Below are 18,346 nucleotides of genomic sequence, written 5' to 3'. Positions count from 1 at the left end.
AACATAGGTAAGCCCTAAACCGGTTTTGTAACTTTTCCTGAATAAACCTTCTGAATTGTCTTCCTGGCGCTTCATTCACCCTACAATGTGGCGCCGAGCGTGGCTGGCGTGGAGAGTAAGACAGCCGGTGAAATTACTGGCACTTGAGGTATCCCATCTTAGGCCTCTAGGTTGGCAACGCATCTGCAATACCCCTGGTGTTGCAGATGTTTATGGGCGGTGGTGATCTCTTACCATCAGGAGACCCACTTGCTCGTTTGCCATCCAGTCGAATAAAAAAAAAATCTTGTAATGTATGTTCTTATACTAGTGTTCGTGACTAGTAAATCACAGATAACAGTATAGGTGTACAATTATGTTATTCACGAGAGAATTTATTTTCCATGTGTGTTTTCTATAGATATTCAACATAAAAAGTAACGCACGAGTTTGAACCCTAGGTCAAGCAATGAGGCTATCGTTTTTTGTCTCACTAGATGGCGCACTGTTGCGTGAGGTTTTTAAGTATGGCTTTCAAAGTCTATTATTACGGGCGTGAAAACAAAGTTTAGATTAAAATCATATTTAACACACCTTAAAACCGTACCATAAAAATATAGTCCCCGTTTTGTTCGGAAAAAAGGGAGGACACAGGTTTTCGAAAGACAAAACCTGTCTCAAAACACAGACATTCTTGCCCCGGAACGCATATTTGCCATAATCAATTTCAGATATTGCAAAATATTCACAAAATTATTCTAATTATAAATAAACCCGCGTAGCTCACCCAAAAACTATGAGATATGACATTTCGGAGACCTCACGCTACACTAGCGCCTTTCATACGCGATAGCCCTCATTCAAAGACACTTCCATTTCAGACGACAACGTGCGGCCGTGCAAGGAAGTACTCCCCTTCCCCCTGCACCCCCCTGTCACCCCCCACCTGCAGTACCGGAACCTCATGTTCGTGGGTGTCAAGGAGATCAATCTCAACGCGTACACCTCCCGCGCTGGCTCCGCTAGGAATATTACTGTAAGTTACTGTAATATACCTCATTTTTTGCCGGATACTTCTCAACAGATGTTTTTCCGAACCGGTTATTTTTTTTGGCATTCATAAGTGCTTGTGATAGTCTAAATTGGATAAAGATATTTTGACTTTGACTGATTGACTAGTTAAAAAAAAACATTTGAACGCACCACCACTTGCTCGTTTGCCATCCAGTCGAATAAAAAAAAATAAAAAAACAAGTGTTCGAAAACAACATATTCAAATGTTGCATTGCAAGTTAAATAAAAGCTTGTCAAAATTTAGATTTAACAAAAAAACTGGCAAAGCTCGGTCGCCCAGGTACTAATTTCATTGTGTACCTAAAGGTAAAAAAGTCGTTGTTCGTTGTTTTTCTATTTCATTTTCTAGCAAGAGAAGAAAATACAAACATCATTCGTGTCTTCCTTATTATTCAACAGAGATTGATACATTTTTGCATCATTTATTTTATTTTCCAGTTTTGTATCACGTTATTTAGAAAAAATATATATTCCACGCATATTCACCATTAATTTATCTCAGAATTAGTCTATTAATAGATTATAATGAGGGCTATCGCGTATGAATTCGCCGCTAGAGGCGCTAGTGTAGCGAGAGGTCTCCGAAATGTCAAATCTCATAGTTTTTGGTGAGCTACGCGGGGTTTATTTATAATAAGAATATTTTGTGAATATTTGCAATATCTGAAATTAATTATGGCAAATATGCGTTCCGGGGAAATGAATGTCTGTGTTTTGAGACAGTTTTGTCTTTCGGAAATCTTTGTCCTCCCTTTTTTCCGAACAAAACGGGGACTATGCAACACTGTGGCATGCTCGATATTTTTATGGTACGGTTTTAAGGTGTATTAAATATGATTTTATCTAAACTTGTTTTCACGCCCGTAATAACAGACTTTCAAAACTATACTTAAAAACCTCATGCAACAGTCATCTAGTGAGACAAAAAACGATAGCCCTCATTGGTTTATAAATCTCCAGGTGCGCGTGCAGCTGATGTGCGGCGAGTCTCCCTCGGACGCGCTGGCGGCCATCTTTGGCCGCAGCTCGTGCCCTGAGTTCACCAGCGAGGCCTACACCACCGTGCTCTACCACAACAAGTAACGCCATCTATATTATGATATGAAAACAACGACAGTTCGAAAATAGTCAAATAATTTTGACGACCAAATGGCCTAGTGGTTAGAGAACCTGACTACGAAGCTTGAGGTCCCGGGTTCGATTCCCGTGTCGGGGCAGATATTTGTATGAAAAATACGAATATTTGTTCTCGGGTCTTGGGTGTTTAATATGTATTTCAGTATGTATCTATCTAAATAATTATATTTATCCGTTGCTTAGTACCCATAACACAAGCTTTGCTAAGCTTACTTTGGGACTAGGTTAATTGGTGTTAATTGTCCCGTTATATTTATTTATTTATATTATTAAATTAATTACTTATCTGAGATTTGATTTTGATTTCTAGTAATTGAATGAGACATTTTTTTAATATGGCAAATAAATGATTATGATTATAATATAATTTAGGTAGATTCATTAAAGAAACTTAACAATGTTTAATCCAAATTTTCAGTGGTCAGTCTATTCAGATTCCAACGACGATCGCTGCTTTTATTAACATTTTACTAAAGTTTTATATTTTAAAGCACATGTTTTATATCTCCAGTGATATGCTTCTAACTCGTGGTTTGACTTCTGTCACTAATAAATAAAGTACTCTATTACATACAAACATGTCACTTATTAATACAATAATTCATAGACACGTCGGCAACATTAGGAAGTCGTGGTATCTTCCGAATTTGCACGATAGGAACTACTATGTATTAGCATTAACTTCAGCTTGATACCTCCACGACTTCTTGGAAAAAAGAGTCTTGACAGACAGACAACAAAGTGACTATAAGGTTCCGTTTTTGGGTCAAAATTCTTTTTCTCCCCGGAAAAAAGTGACGGAGTAGAGTTTTTTGTACGGGACGTAGTGGCATTTTTTATTTTTTCTGGTTAAATATTAGTTCACCGAAAAAGACGACAATCAATAGCAACTCATTTTTTTTAATTCGACTGGATGGCAAACGAGCAAGTGGGTCTCCTGGTGGTAAGAGATAACCACCGCCCATAAAATCTGCAACACCAGGGGTTTATTTGTTAGTTAGAAGACATAAATAATTCCGCGACAGAGTGGCAACGGAAAGAATTTTGATCCTTTCACCTTTCCAATACGGTATTTGACAACTCCTGATTTTGCCATATCTTAATATTATTATGAAAATATAGATATACAGATAGTGTTTAGCGAAGAGAAAATTTAAATCGGTTGAAAATTGGATTTATAGTGATTTTTCGAAAAATCTGTATACCTGTCTCTTTCTCAAACGCTTTTCTCTATGCAGCAAGTATGGCGGTACTGGCGTGTGACGTCACATGCCAGTAGGTCTTTCTCTGTCTAATCTTGAATTTCAAAACCTTTATAACTTTGTTATTTGTAAAGGTAGCTTAAAAATTGTTTTTCTATTCGATAACAGGCATTGTGTAGTTTTAATTTATAAAACGTATACAAAATAGTCAAATACCGTATTGCGAAAGCCTAAAAATCAGCCTGCCGCATTAAAGAGCTGACACCGCCCTCCCAGGAACCCGTCGCTCTACGACGAGATCAAGATAAAGCTGCCGGCGGACCTTGGCGACCAGCATCACTTACTGTTCACGTTCCTGCACATCTCCTGCCAGCGCAAGCCCGTGGCGCCCGAGCAGGAGAAGAGCGTCGAGACTGTCGTCGGCTACTCGGTGAGGCAATGGGGAATGGATGAAAATTTCTACACACCCATAGAAGCTTGTGTCAGTTGCTATGGGCGTGTACATGAGATACAGGGTCAGTATTTTCATGTCAGTATTATTCGGCCCGGTAAAGAGTGTCACCTGTCAAAACGATCGAGTCAAAGACACATAAATTCTTTTTCACTTCTCATGCTTGTAAAGTTCGTGTTTATGCTGGGTCTAGGCGACATAAAATGACTTATTATGCTCACTAGAGCACTACCATAAAACTACACTACACTACACTGCACTAGCATAAAATAAAATCTTCGTCTAAGACCAAGGTAATCAGGTGTCAACAGCCACAAACAAAGAAGTTTCAATATTTTTTTTAATACATTTTTTATTTATATAAAACTAAAAATGTATAATTATATACTAATGCATAAAAAAATAAATGTACATAGTAAGTGAACAATTGTTTCCATTGTTGCTATTTCATTTCCTCGCCATCGAAGTGAAAAGCAGAGTGTAAAACTCGAGCATTAAACCCATTTTCCCCTCGACGTGTCTATCCACCCTCGCCGTACCGGCTCGGCTATATGAACGTCTTGGGTAAAATGGGTCGTTTTATGCTCTTGTTGTACAATCTACTATTACTGTCATAATTTGGCGGCAAATAAAACTTGAAATTTAATTGATGCTACTTATAAATCTGTTTTTTTTCCGGTAATTAGAAAGGTTATTCCTATTGATATAAAAAGTTCCGAGCGTTTCTAAATTTTTCAGACATTCCCCATTAAGGGCGCACCGAGCTTTTAGCGCATTTATTATGTTCATTTAATCCCTTGCTCTATCATTAGTAGTAAAGCTTTAGTTTTGAAACTCGCGTGTAAGATATTTGAGGATACGGTATTTGACAACTCCTGAATTTGCCATATCTTAATATTATTATGAAAATATAGATGTACAGACAGTGTTTAGCGAAGAGAAAACTTAAATCGGTTGAAAATTGGATTTATAGTGATTTTTTGATAAATCTGTATACCTGTCTCTTTCTCAAACGCTTTTCTCTATGCAGCAAGTATGGCGGTACTGGCGTGTGACGTCACACGTCAGTATGTCTTTCTCTGTCTAATCTTGAATTTCAAACCATTATAACTTTGTTATTTGTAAAGGTAGCTTAAAAATTGTTTCTCTATTCGATAACAGGCATTGTGAATTTTTAATTTATAAAACATATACAAAATAGTCAAATACCGTATTTACTCCATACATCATACACTGCAGAAACACAATGAGGGCTATCGCGTATGAATTCGCCACTAGAGGCGCTAGTGTAGCGTGAGGTCTCCGAAATGTCAAATCTCATAGTTTTTAGGTGAGCTACGCGGGTTTATTTATAATTAGAATAAATTTGTGAATATTTTGCAATATCTGAAATTAATTATAGCAAATATGCGTTCCGGGGCAATTAATGTCTGTGTTTTGAGACAGTTTTGTCTTTCAGAAACCTTTGTCCTCCCTTTTTTCCGAACAAAACGGGGACTATGCAACACTGTGGCATGCTCGATATTTTTATGGTACGGTTTTAAGGTGTATTAAATATGATTTTAATCTAAACTTTGTTTTCACGCCCGTAATAACAGACTTTGAAAGCCATACTTAAAAACCTTACGCTACAGTGCGCCATCTAGTGAGTCAAAAAACGATAGCCCTCATTACTTATAGTTCTTTCGATAGAAAACAATCCCAAACTCGTCTCTAATAAACAAAATAAACCCTCAGTACGCCGTAAATATTGCGCGGCAGGCCACGAGTTTTTGAATGATAAGAAAACTAGATGTTTTCTAACACGTATACACGTGCGGTTTGACCAACCTATCTTGAACCGCCACTAAAATGACTCAGCTAAATTTTTAATACGATTATTATAATTATAATACTGTACGGTACGGGTACGATAATCTTTTAGTTTTTCGAAATTCATGAGCGAAATTACATTTGAAATTTACCACGAGCTTTACGGTGAAGAAAAACATCATGAGGTAACCTGCACAAACCTGCGAAGCAATTCAATAGTGTGTGTGAAGTTCCCAATCCGCTTTGGGCCCGCATGGGAACTGCGGCCCAAGCCCTCTCATTCTGAGAGGAGGCCTGTGCCCAGCAGTGGGTGATTCCTGCACTAGGCTATTCGATAGTCTATTAACTTGTTTCTTGTGGTCCAGTGGCTCCCTCTGTGCCGCAACGGCAAGCTGACGTGCGGCGAGTTCAACCTGCCGGTGATGCAGGAAGAGCCCCCGCCTAATTACTCGTACATATTCCCGGACGTGCTGCTGCCCGGGACGAGGTGGATCGACAACCACAAGCCGATATTTAGCATCACGCTTGACGCTCACACCACTGTTCATCCTCTGGTGAGTAATAGTACCTAACTCATTACGAATGCGAAGCAAGTAGGTGTTTGGCGAGGTGGTTTTCGAGCTGAGCAACGCGAGACTTTCAAAGGTACGTCTCTAATTCAACGAGAACCAAATATTTTAGCGGGTTTTATTCCCGATTCAGACAAAGAATCATTAAAAAATGCAGGTTAAATTGTTTTTTAAATTAAAATAATGTTTCTTTTAGTAAAATTCTATCTACAATATTTAAGATACCTTCTCTCCATGTGGCATAGCCGTGGGACACCTGAAAAAATTCAAGAAAAAAAGCCACTGAATGCGTTAAATCTTGTGTACTGGCACCTAGATACATTGTATATGTTTTCAGGATGGGTACATAGAACGCTTCGCATTGGCGTGCGAGGCGGTGCAGGAGGGGAACATCCCGACCCGGATCGGGCTGGCCAATATGGAGGCTGAATTGCGGGCCAGGTAATGATTGATTTTCCGAGTTAACCTTATGAAATTTCGTTGACGTGTTGATTCGCCGATATTAAATTTTAACAAAGTAATGATGTATTCTATTGAGTTTAATTGGTAGCTTTATTCTACTGTGCTCTGCGTGCATGCAGGCAGATACTAAGGGGCTGTTTCACCATCCATTGATTAGCGTTAACTGGCGGTTAAGTGTGATGCCGTCTCTATTTGTTTTGTTCGAATAGACGGAGATGGCATCACATTTAACCGTCGGTTAACACTAATCAATGGATGGTGAAACAGCCCCTAAAAGTAGTTTTTTCTGTGACCACAAAATTGTTTTTTTCTGAATAGCACCTTTAAAAAATTGAGCGCCAGTTTCTTGTATCGGTGTCTTCGCTTCCTTTAAGCTTGAAACACACAGTATACATACAGAGAGCGGTGGCGGGGCAGTGCGGCGCGGCGCGAAAGCGGTACCGGTTGTAATATTCCAGCTAAGATGAAACAGGGCACACAGAATACCGCGCGTCTCCTCCGTCTGTGCTTCTAGCTTTAGATACGCCGTTAATAAAAACTTAGATTCGATTCGATTAATTCTATTATTAGCACACCTTGCTTTCTATCTATTTCGCTTCTGTCAAACATGACATTTTGATTTAGGGATGTCCTATCAAAGTAGTGATGGACCTCTACAATCTTAATACTACCTCTAACTGTAAATTTGTGTGTTCAGTATAACGGAGCTCCCGACGGCGAACGTGGAGATCCTGTCCCGGTACTTGCCGTACGTGCTGGACAAGTTACTGCACCTGCTGGTGGCGCCGCCCTCGCTGGCCGGCGCGCCGCTCAACATCGCGCAGGACGTGTTCACGTGTCTGGCGCACGTGTTCACCGACATCGCGGTCAGTGGTTTAATACCCACCCCGCTACCGATTCGAAATTCGTAATACTTCTATCTATCTTGATATCTTCACACAAAAAGCCCCCCCCCCCCCTGAAAAATAACCCAAGATACGCCAATGGCCGCTGCTGGTAGCGCCTAAATAAATAAATGAAGAATGATGATATTATAAATGCGAAAGGTTGTATGTGTGTGTGTGCATGTTTGTTACTCCTTCACGCTAAAGCAGCTGGATGGATTTGAATTAAATTTGGCATGTAGATAGTTACTTTTTATCCTGATATTCCCACGAGTCTAGAATTTTGGCACGGTTTTTTTAGTTCAATGTCAATTAAAGAACACAATAATAAGTATTTCTTGAAAATTCCCACGGAAATAAAAATTACATACTACAGTACTTTGCGGGCGTTGGCAGTTTCGGTACAACACACACCAATCAAGGCCGCGACTCGTAGCACTCACATGGCGTATTTCACACAGAACATGAACGAGGGCGTGACATGCGACTTCCACGGACGCAGCAGCCTCATCAGCACGTACATCCAGTACCAGTGCACCATCCCGAGACCCTCGCTCGCCGACCGGGACATAGGACTGCCCTTGCCGCCCGCAGGTAAACACGTTATAAAACACACCGGACAAGTGCGAGTCGGACTCGCGCACGAAGGGTTCCGTACCATTATCTATATAACATTAGACATTAGACAAAATTCACTTTTTCTGTTTACGAAAAGACCGGCGCGAGCGGAATGACACTACAATCGGATGCGTTCGTATGTGGTTCGTATGAACTCGGTAATTCTCGGAACAAAATACAAACGGAACGCACTTGGTTCGAACGAGACTGCCATAGACAATTGGCGCCAGAACGAAAAACTGAATATTCGCATTCGCGTTCGCAAATGTTCAGAAATGGAGATTCGTTGCATCACTAATAAGCCATCTTAGAGCGCATGAGCGCTAATCAAATAATTAGGAATCGAAGTGGTCGCCGTGGTCGAAATCGGTCGTATGATCATAGGCTGCATTTCCACCAAAGATGTGCGAGGATGTGTTGCGAGAAATGTGTTTTTAGGGTTCCGGAGCCAAAATGGCAAAAACGGAACCCTTATAGTTTCGCCGTGTCTGTCTGACTGTCTGTCCGTACGCGGCTTTGCTCAGGGACTATCAATGCTAGAAAGCTGTAATTTTGCACGGATATATAGGTAAACTATGCCGACAAAATGGTACAATTATTTTTTTAGGGTACCTCCCATAGACGTAAAGTGGGGGTGATTCAGGGTGGTAGTAAGTATATCAAACTGTCAAGGAAAACTATAACGGCTAAGTTTTGCTTGAGAATTATTAGTAATTTATGAGTAAATAGCAGCCTAAGGTATAAAATAGAACTAAACTTGGAAGATTCCGTATAAAATACGAAAACCTTAAAAAAATATTACTTAATTTTTTCGTAATGGCTACGGAACCCTATTTTGGGCGTGTCCGACACGCTCTTGGCCGGTTTTTTCCTAATCCAATGGGAACGCTTCATTTACCTATCCTCGCTCAGCACATCCCCAGGGGCACCGTGAGCAGAGTTAGGCGAGGTAAACGAAGCATTTCTATTGGTTCATGAAAGACATTCTTCGCAACACATCATCGCACATCTCTGGTGGAATCGCATTCAAATGACATTCGTGTTTATTTTCAGTGCTAAGCGACGGCTCGTGCAAGATCCTGCATGAAGAGTTGGCGCTGCAGTGGGTGGTAGCCAGTGGCGCCACCCGAGACCTCGCTATGCACAACTCTTGGTGAGTACCATACATTGACTAACGTACTTTAAGAGCGTTTATACCTGCTGAGCTGGCAACGTTGCATTTTTGTTAGTTTTTCTCGATTATTCCATAAAAATTGAATGAAAATTAAAAATGTTTTCTGATAGGACACTTCTTAATATAATAAGTTAATGTGTCTACTCCACTAATTATTCGTGATAGACTTTTATATTCATTAAAACGAATTAATGTTTATGACCGGTTTTTAAAAAAAAAGTCTATAACGAATAATTATTGGAGTAGACACATTAAATTGTATATTAAGAAGTGTTCTATCAGACAACATTATTAATTTTTATTCAATTTTTATGGAATAATTGAGAAAAACTAACAAAAATGCAACGTTGCCAGCTCAGCAGGTATAAACGCTCTTAATGACTATTGTATGTAAATTATAATTATGCCAGTGGTAGGTCCGGCCCGGATTGCTACTACCATTATTATTATTAATTAGCCTATTTTGGCCCACTGCTGAGCAAAGAACTCCCCCGATACTTCCACTTCTCTGTCCGATGCATTGCGATTGCAACGGCTACTGGCGGCTTACTTACCCCCCGTTTCACAAACAGTGTTTTTAAATTTATCTGACGGATAAATGTGATGCCGTCTCTGTTTGTTTTGTTCGAATAGACGGAGATGGCATCACTTTTATCCGTAAAACCAAATTAATCAATGGGTGGTGAAACAGCCCCTTTTTAGTGTACTTGATTCACAAAACACGCGTTTAAAAACCGCGGCGGTTTGGCCGTAGTGCGGCCCAGCCCTAATCCATACTGCTTCACATGTAAATTTGTTTAAAAAAATATACCTCGTTGAGTTTCTTGCCGGATTCTTCTCAACAGAGGTTTTTCTGAACCGGTGGTAGATTTTTTTTGACATTCATAAGTGCTTGTTTTAGCCTAAATTGAATATAGATATTTTGATTTTTGCAGGGCACTGTTCGAGCTGATGATAAAGTCCATGTGTGAATACCTGTACTGGAGCGGCGCGCACGAGGCGCCGCGCAAGGCGCGCTTCCCCGACCAGTTCACTGATGACGTCACCACCCTCGTCAACAACGTCACCACTGAGATCATATCCAGGTCAGTACCGGTAGGGGGGTACTGTATTTGAACTGGAGTTAACTGATGGCATCACCACCAAAGACGTAATTAAGTCAGCGAAGTGAAAATAATTTGTTTTCTTATTTAGTCACTTAAGCAGCGACACTAGCGACATCTATGTTGTAGCCCTCATCGAGAAACTTTCAACACTCCATCGGAACTAACCGCTCACCCGGACAAGAGATGTCGCTATTAAGCAATCAAATGAAGATTGGTTTTTGGAGTATTTTTGTATTTTTTATTTCAACTCCAAATTTTGTTACTTTTACGGTCATCCCGTAAAATCCATAACGCCATATTCGATATGGATAAAAAAAAATACAAAAAGACTCCAAAAACCAATCTTAATTTGAAAATAATTACTTTGGTCCCCCGCAACTTTACGATAGCTACATCTATGCAACAAATGAGTGTAATAATACACAAATAACACAAACCCAACTATCATCACCACCACACTTCGAGTGATCAAACTCAAACAGAGTTCATCTTTAGAGCAACTCAACCGTGCACCATACTACCAGATGTTAGGGGCTCCATACATGGTAAGATTCATCTTTACAATGCGTCGTTACAAATTGATCGATAGTGTATTCGAAGCGGTTGATCACCACAACTGATCGAAGCGTTTAATCTTACCACGTATGGAGCCCCGTAGATATTCTAACATCTAACATCTGGTAGCATGGTGAACTGAGAATGACCGCTAAGGGATTTCTACTAGTTAGTCAATCTTTGAACGCATGAGGGGAGCATTTACTTTATATTATTAAGGTTGCGTTGCGTTAAGGCAAACATTGTATAACCTGATAGATGCCCCTGAACTACTGTATGGTGTGAACATTCGCGTCCTCCGGAAAAACGAACGCAGCTGCCGTAAAAGGGCGTTGTTTACTGTACAGAAACATAGAACCAGGCATGCGCAATTCTCGTACTTGAGACGTGTATGCAAACTGTATAATGTTAGTTGTATGAGTGCAGATTTATTTTGCAGCTCGTTGGATGTATTTAAAAAATGTAGAGATTTATTGAAGTAGATATTTATATATGCATGTATATGTGTGTGTATATGGGCTTAAGATAATTGATGATGTTAATATTGCGTAGGTAGAGGTTGTACGTTTAAACGTGTTTCATATTTTTTAACAAAAGTTAACTGTACTTAATATTAATTTTTTTATAGGGAAATATAGGTCTATTTATATAAAACTAATTTCTAGCTTTAGCTAAAATGCAAAATTATTGTGTAAGACTGTTTGTTTCTAAATAATAATTTTAAAAATAATCGGAATAAAGGGCTCTATTATTATTATTATTAAGGTTGCATTTATCTTGTTGCACCAGATACGGCAAGAACAGCCGTCTGACGCAGAGCCTGAACAACAGCCTGGCGTTCTTCCTGTTCGATCTGCTCAGCATCGCCGACCGCGGCTACGTGTTCAATCTCATCCGCGGCTACCACAAGCAGATGAGCGCCAAGATAGCCTCGCTGCCCGACGCCGTGCCGCTCGTTCAGTACAAGGTACGTCGCTGTAAGGCAACGTTGCTGTCCGTAGAAGCGGCTACCTGTTCAATCTCGTCCGCGGCTACCACAAGCAGATGAGCGCCAAGATAGCCTCGCTGCCCGACGCTGCTCGCTGCTCGTGCAGTATAAGGTACCTACGCATGGGTACTACCAGCACTTTTTTGATTATATATACTTGCTCGGAAAGTGTCGTAACATACAGTCTAACTTGAGTGCAACGCCTTGAATAAAACCCAAGGGCCTTTTTTGCATATAACGCCAAAGGGGCGCCGCGCACACCAGCGTACAACCGCACCTCAGGCACCTGCGTTGGAGGGGCCTAGTTGCTAGCGCTACCCCGAGCTGCGCCAGCGGTATGGACAATTTTTACAAAAATAATATATACTTGGGAGCAAAGAAATCGAGCCACCCTTGCAATTTTTACGTTGATCTTTATGTTTTTTAGGTCGTAAGTGTTATCATGGAAACGTAAAAATTTGCAAGGGTGGCTCGATTTCTTTGTTCCCAAGTGTATTTTATCTTACAAATATAAAATTTTACTCGCAAATGTGATGAAAAACATTGTACATCGCATGGGCGGTACTAGAATTACGAACATCGACTCATTAAATCTCTCGTTCGTAATTCCTTATTTATCAATGTAGTATAAAATGGTTTCAGCTGGCGTTCCTCCGCATCGTGTGCTCCCACGAGCACTACGTGTCGCTGAGCCTGCCGGCGGGCGGCGCGGGGTCGGGCGCGGCGTCCCCCGCGCCGTCCCTCGCCAGCCACGCCAGCCACGCCAGCCACTCGTCCGCGCCGCCGCCGCACGCGCTCAGCCACGAACACCGCTCACGGCACTACCTGACCGGCTTGTTGCTGCATGATCTCACCGCAGCGCTGGAACTACAGTCAGTATAACATTGGCGTGCTTTGGGTCGATTTCAGGATAAGCACTTGTACGTAAGATAACAATCTATGAGCAAGTGCGGGTATTTTAAAGGACTCACGCTGCTAAGTGACTTCTGACTTCGTCTACTCGTGACCCCGGGCGCTGCAATATGGCTAAAACATCTAGTTACCTAATTAATACCTACTCGTTGTTAGCTTGGTAAATCGCCGGTGTGGTAATAATCTATGACCAATCAGTCAATCCGGCGCGCGCAAGATATGTTTTATTAGATTTTTCTCGTGATGTGCGATCAGCTTCAAAGATGAATCGTATGACACCAATGCGAAATAAGTTTTCTGCGCAATATGCCTAATTTCATGCAAGCGTTATCGTAGCGCAAAGTTTAGACTATCATTTTCAATTGTATTGGCATTCTCTTTGGCTTTTGTTCCGTGTGGTCGAGCGCTCATCGCGTGTGTGGTTGCAGGAGCCCGGTGCTGCAGTGCGGCGCGGTGAACGCGGTGCTGTCGCTGCTGACGGCGCACGACGCGGACCCGCGGCTACAGGCGGCCCCGCAGCGCGCGCGACTAGCCGCGCTGTACATGCCGCTGCTGGGGGTGGTGCTGGAACACGCGGCCGCGCTCACCCGGCCAGGTCAGTGCCCCGCAGCGCGCGCGACTAGCCGCGCTGTACATGCCGCTGCTGGGGGTGGTGCTGGAACACGCGGCCGCGCTCACCCGGCCAGGTCAGTGCCCCCGCAGCGCGCGCGACTAGCCGCGCTGTACATGCCGCTGCTGGGGGTGGTGCTGGAACACGCGGCCGCGCTCACCCGGCCAGGTCAGTGCCCCCGCAGCGCGCGCGACTAGCCGCGCTGTACATGCCGCTGCTGGGGGTGGTGCTGGAACACGCGGCCGCGCTCACCCGGCCAGGTCAGTGCCCCCGCAGCGCGCGCGACTAGCCGCGCTGTACATGCCGCTGCTGGGGTGGTGCTGGAACACGCGGCCGCGCTCACCCGGCCAGGTCAGTGCCCCCGCAGCGCGCGCGACTAGCCGCGCTGTACATGCCGCTGCTGGGGGTGGTGCTGGAACACGCGGCCGCGCTCACCCGGCCAGGTCAGTGCCCCCGCAGCGCGCGCGACTAGCCGCGCTGTACATGCCGCTGCTGGGGGTGGTGCTGGAACACGCGGCCGCGCTCACCCGGCCAGGTCAGTGCCCCCGCAGCGCGCGCGACTAGCCGCGCTGTACATGCCGCTGCTGGGGGTGGTGCTGGAACACGCGGCCGCGCTCACCCGGCCAGGTCAGTGCCCCCGCAGCGCGCGCGACTAGCCGCGCTGTACATGCCGCTGCTGGGGGTGGTGCTGGAACACGCGGCCGCGCTCACCCGGCCAGGTCAGTGCCCCCGCAGCGCGCGCGACTAGCCGCGCTGTACATGCCGCTGCTGGGGGTGGTGCTGGAACACGCGGCCGCGCTCACCCGGCCAGGTCAGTGCCCCCGCAGCGCGCGCGACTAGCCGCGCTGTACATGCCGCTGCTGGGGGTGGTGCTGGAACACGCGGCCGCGCTCACCCGGCCAGGTCAGTGCCCCGCAGCGCGCGCGACTAGCCGCGCTGTACATGCCGCTGCTGGGGGTGGTGCTGGAACACGCGGCCGCGCTCACCCGGCCAGGTCAGTGCCCCCGCAGCGCGCGCGACTAGCCGCGCTGTACATGCCGCTGCTGGGGGTGGTGCTGGAACACGCGGCCGCGCTCACCCGGCCAGGTCAGTGCCCCCGCAGCGCGCGCGACTAGCCGCGCTGTACATGCCGCTGCTGGGGGTGGTGCTGGAACACGCGGCCGCGCTCACCCGGCCAGGTCAGTGCCCCCGCAGCGCGCGCGACTAGCCGCGCTGTACATGCCGCTGCTGGGGGTGGTGCTGGAACACGCGGCCGCGCTCACCCGGCCAGGTCAGTGCCCCCGCAGCGCGCGCGACTAGCCGCGCTGTACATGCCGCTGCTGGGGGTGGTGCTGGAACACGCGGCCGCGCTCACCCGGCCAGGTCAGTGCCCCCGCAGCGCGCGCGACTAGCCGCGCTGTACATGCCGCTGCTGGGGTGGTGCTGGAACACGCGGCCGCGCTCACCCGGCCAGGTCAGTGCCCCCGCAGCGCGCGCGACTAGCCGCGCTGTACATGCCGCTGCTGGGGGTGGTGCTGGAACACGCGGCCGCGCTCACCCGGCCAGGTCAGTGCCCCCGCAGCGCGCGCGACTAGCCGCGCTGTACATGCCGCTGCTGGGGGTGGTGCTGGAACACGCGGCCGCGCTCACCCGGCCAGGTCAGTGCCCCCGCAGCGCGCGCGACTAGCCGCGCTGTACATGCCGCTGCTGGGGGTGGTGCTGGAACACGCGGCCGCGCTCACCCGGCCAGGTCAGTGCCCCCGCAGCGCGCGCGACTAGCCGCGCTGTACATGCCGCTGCTGGGGTGGTGCTGGAACACGCGGCCGCGCTCACCCGGCCAGGTCAGTGCCCCCGCAGCGCGCGCGACTAGCCGCGCTGTACATGCCGCTGCTGGGGGTGGTGCTGGAACACGCGGCCGCGCTCACCCGGCCAGGTCAGTGCCCCCGCAGCGCGCGCGACTAGCCGCGCTGTACATGCCGCTGCTGGGGGTGGTGCTGGAACACGCGGCCGCGCTCACCCGGCCAGGTCAGTGCCCCCGCAGCGCGCGCGACTAGCCGCGCTGTACATGCCGCTGCTGGGGGTGGTGCTGGAACACGCGGCCGCGCTCACCCGGCCAGGTCAGTGCCCCCGCAGCGCGCGCGACTAGCCGCGCTGTACATGCCGCTGCTGGGGTGGTGCTGGAACACGCGGCCGCGCTCACCCGGCCAGGTCAGTGCCCCCGCAGCGCGCGCGACTAGCCGCGCTGTACATGCCGCTGCTGGGGGTGGTGCTGGAACACGCGGCCGCGCTCACCCGGCCAGGTCAGTGCCCCCGCAGCGCGCGCGACTAGCCGCGCTGTACATGCCGCTGCTGGGGGTGGTGCTGGAACACGCGGCCGCGCTCACCCGGCCAGGTCAGTGCCCCCGCAGCGCGCGCGACTAGCCGCGCTGTACATGCCGCTGCTGGGGGTGGTGCTGGAACACGCGGCCGCGCTCACCCGGCCAGGTCAGTGCCCCCGCAGCGCGCGCGACTAGCCGCGCTGTACATGCCGCTGCTGGGGGTGGTGCTGGAACACGCGGCCGCGCTCACCCGGCCAGGTCAGTGCCCCCGCAGCGCGCGCGACTAGCCGCGCTGTACATGCCGCTGCTGGGGGTGGTGCTGGAACACGCGGCCGCGCTCACCCGGCCAGGTCAGTGCCCCCGCAGCGCGCGCGACTAGCCGCGCTGTACATGCCGCTGCTGGGGGTGGTGCTGGAACACGCGGCCGCGCTCACCCGGCCAGGTCAGTGCCCCCGCAGCGCGCGCGACTAGCCGCGCTGTACATGCCGCTGCTGGGGGTGGTGCTGGAACACGCGGCCGCGCTCACCCGGCCAGGTCAGTGCCCCCGCAGCGCGCGCGACTAGCCGCGCTGTACATGCCGCTGCTGGGGGTGGTGCTGGAACACGCGGCCGCGCTCACCCGGCCAGGTCAGTGCCCCCGCAGCGCGCGCGACTAGCCGCGCTGTACATGCCGCTGCTGGGGGTGGTGCTGGAACACGCGGCCGCGCTCACCCGGCCAGGTCAGTGCCCCCGCAGCGCGCGCGACTAGCCGCGCTGTACATGCCGCTGCTGGGGGTGGTGCTGGAACACGCGGCCGCGCTCACCCGGCCAGGTCAGTGCCCCCGCAGCGCGCGCGACTAGCCGCGCTGTACATGCCGCTGCTGGGGGTGGTGCTGGAACACGCGGCCGCGCTCACCCGGCCAGGTCAGTGCCCCCGCAGCGCGCGCGACTAGCCGCGCTGTACATGCCGCTGCTGGGGGTGGTGCTGGAACACGCGGCGCGCTCACCCGGCCAGGTCAGTGCCCCCGCAGCGCGCGCGACTAGCCGCGCTGTACATGCCGCTGCTGGGGGTGGTGCTGGAACACGCGGCCGCGCTCACCCGGCCAGGTCAGTGCCCCCGCAGCGCGCGCGACTAGCCGCGCTGTACATGCCGCTGCTGGGGGTGGTGCTGGAACACGCGGCCGCGCTCACCCGGCCAGGTCAGTGGCCCCGCCCGCGCGCGCGCGACTAGCCGCGCTGTACATGCCGCTGCTGGGGGTGGTGCTGGAACACGCGGCCGCGCTCACCCGGCCAGGTCAGTGCCCCCGCAGCGCGCGCGACTAGCCGCGCTGTACATGCCGCTGCTGGGGTGGTGCTGGAACACGCGGCCGCGCTCACCCGGCCAGGTCAGTGCCCCCGCAGCGCGCGCGACTAGCCGCGCTGTACATGCCGCTGCTGGGGGTGGTGCTGGAACACGCGGCCGCGCTCACCCGGCCAGGTCAGTGCCCCCGCAGCGCGCGCGACTAGCCGCGCTGTACATGCCGCTGCTGGGGTGGTGCTGGAACACGCGGCCGCGCTCACCCGGCCAGGTCAGTGCCCCCGCAGCGCGCGCGACTAGCCGCGCTGTACATGCCGCTGCTGGGGGTGGTGCTGGAACACGCGCCGCGCTCACCCGGCCAGGTCAGTGCCCCGCAGCGCGCGCGACTAGCCGCGCTGTACATGCCGCTGCTGGGGGTGGTGCTGGAACGCGGCCGCGCTCACCCGGCCAGGTCAGTGCCCCCGCAGCGCGCGCGACTAGCCGCGCTGTACATGCCGCTGCTGGGGGTGGTGCTGGAACACGCGGCCGCGCTCACCCGGCCAGGTCAGTGCCCCCGCAGCGCGCGCGACTAGCCGCGCTGTACATGCCGCTGCTGGGGGTGGTGCTGGAACACGCGGCCGCGCTCACCCGGCCAGGTCAGTGCCCCCGCAGCGCGCGCGACTAGCCGCGCTGTACAGCCGCTGCTGGGGGTGGTGCTGGAACACGCGGCCGCGCTCACACACGCGGCCAGGTCAGTGCCCCCGCAGCGCGCGCGACTAGCCGCGCTGTACATGCCGCTGCTGGGGGTGGTGCTGGAACACGCGGCCCGCGCTCACCGGCCAGGTCAGTGCCCCCCAGCGCGCGACTAGCCGCGCTGTAGCCGCGCTGCTGGTGACTGGCACGCGGCCGCTACACCCGGCCAGAGTGCCCCCGCGCGCGCTGGCTAGCGCGCTGTACATGCGCTGCTGGGGTGGCTGAACACGCGCGCGCTCACCCGGCCAGGTCAGTGCCCCCGCAGCGCGCGCGACTAGCCGCGCTGTACATGCCGCTGCTGGGGGTGGTGCTGGAACACGCGGCCGCGCTCACCGGCCAGGTCAGTGCCCCCGCAGCGCGCGCGACTAGCCGCGCTGTACATGCCGCTGCTGGGGGTGCTGGAACACGCGGCCGCGCTCACAGATGCCGGCCAGGTCAGTGCCCCCGCAGCGCGCGCGACTAGCCGCGCTGTACATGCCGCTGCTGGGGGTGGTGCTGGAACACGCGGC

The 18,346-nt window shown here is 50.1% G+C and overlaps 1 protein-coding gene across 1 annotated transcript in view; it reads left to right on the top strand.

Moving 5' to 3' along the window:
* Positions 1–18,346, top strand: part of LOC141445706 (dedicator of cytokinesis protein 7-like) — a 33,988-nt gene that overhangs the window by 10,143 nt on the left and 5,499 nt on the right. Inside the window, exons 11-22 of the mRNA XM_074111595.1 lie at positions 861–1,015; positions 2,014–2,132; positions 3,669–3,822; positions 6,021–6,209; positions 6,562–6,665; positions 7,384–7,552; positions 8,032–8,164; positions 9,242–9,341; positions 10,298–10,447; positions 11,813–11,990; positions 12,654–12,883; positions 13,352–13,518. Coding sequence (XP_073967696.1) covers positions 861–1,015; positions 2,014–2,132; positions 3,669–3,822; positions 6,021–6,209; positions 6,562–6,665; positions 7,384–7,552; positions 8,032–8,164; positions 9,242–9,341; positions 10,298–10,447; positions 11,813–11,990; positions 12,654–12,883; positions 13,352–13,518 — 1,848 coding nt within the window. The remainder of the gene's footprint in view (positions 1–860; positions 1,016–2,013; positions 2,133–3,668; positions 3,823–6,020; positions 6,210–6,561; positions 6,666–7,383; positions 7,553–8,031; positions 8,165–9,241; positions 9,342–10,297; positions 10,448–11,812; positions 11,991–12,653; positions 12,884–13,351; positions 13,519–18,346) is intronic.

Source organism: Choristoneura fumiferana, chromosome 3, assembly GCF_025370935.1.
Source record: "Choristoneura fumiferana chromosome 3, NRCan_CFum_1, whole genome shotgun sequence".
Lineage (NCBI taxonomy): Eukaryota > Metazoa > Arthropoda > Insecta > Lepidoptera > Tortricidae > Choristoneura > Choristoneura fumiferana.
Note: the sequence above shows the minus strand (reverse complement) of the source record. Positions and strands in the feature narration are given on the sequence as shown.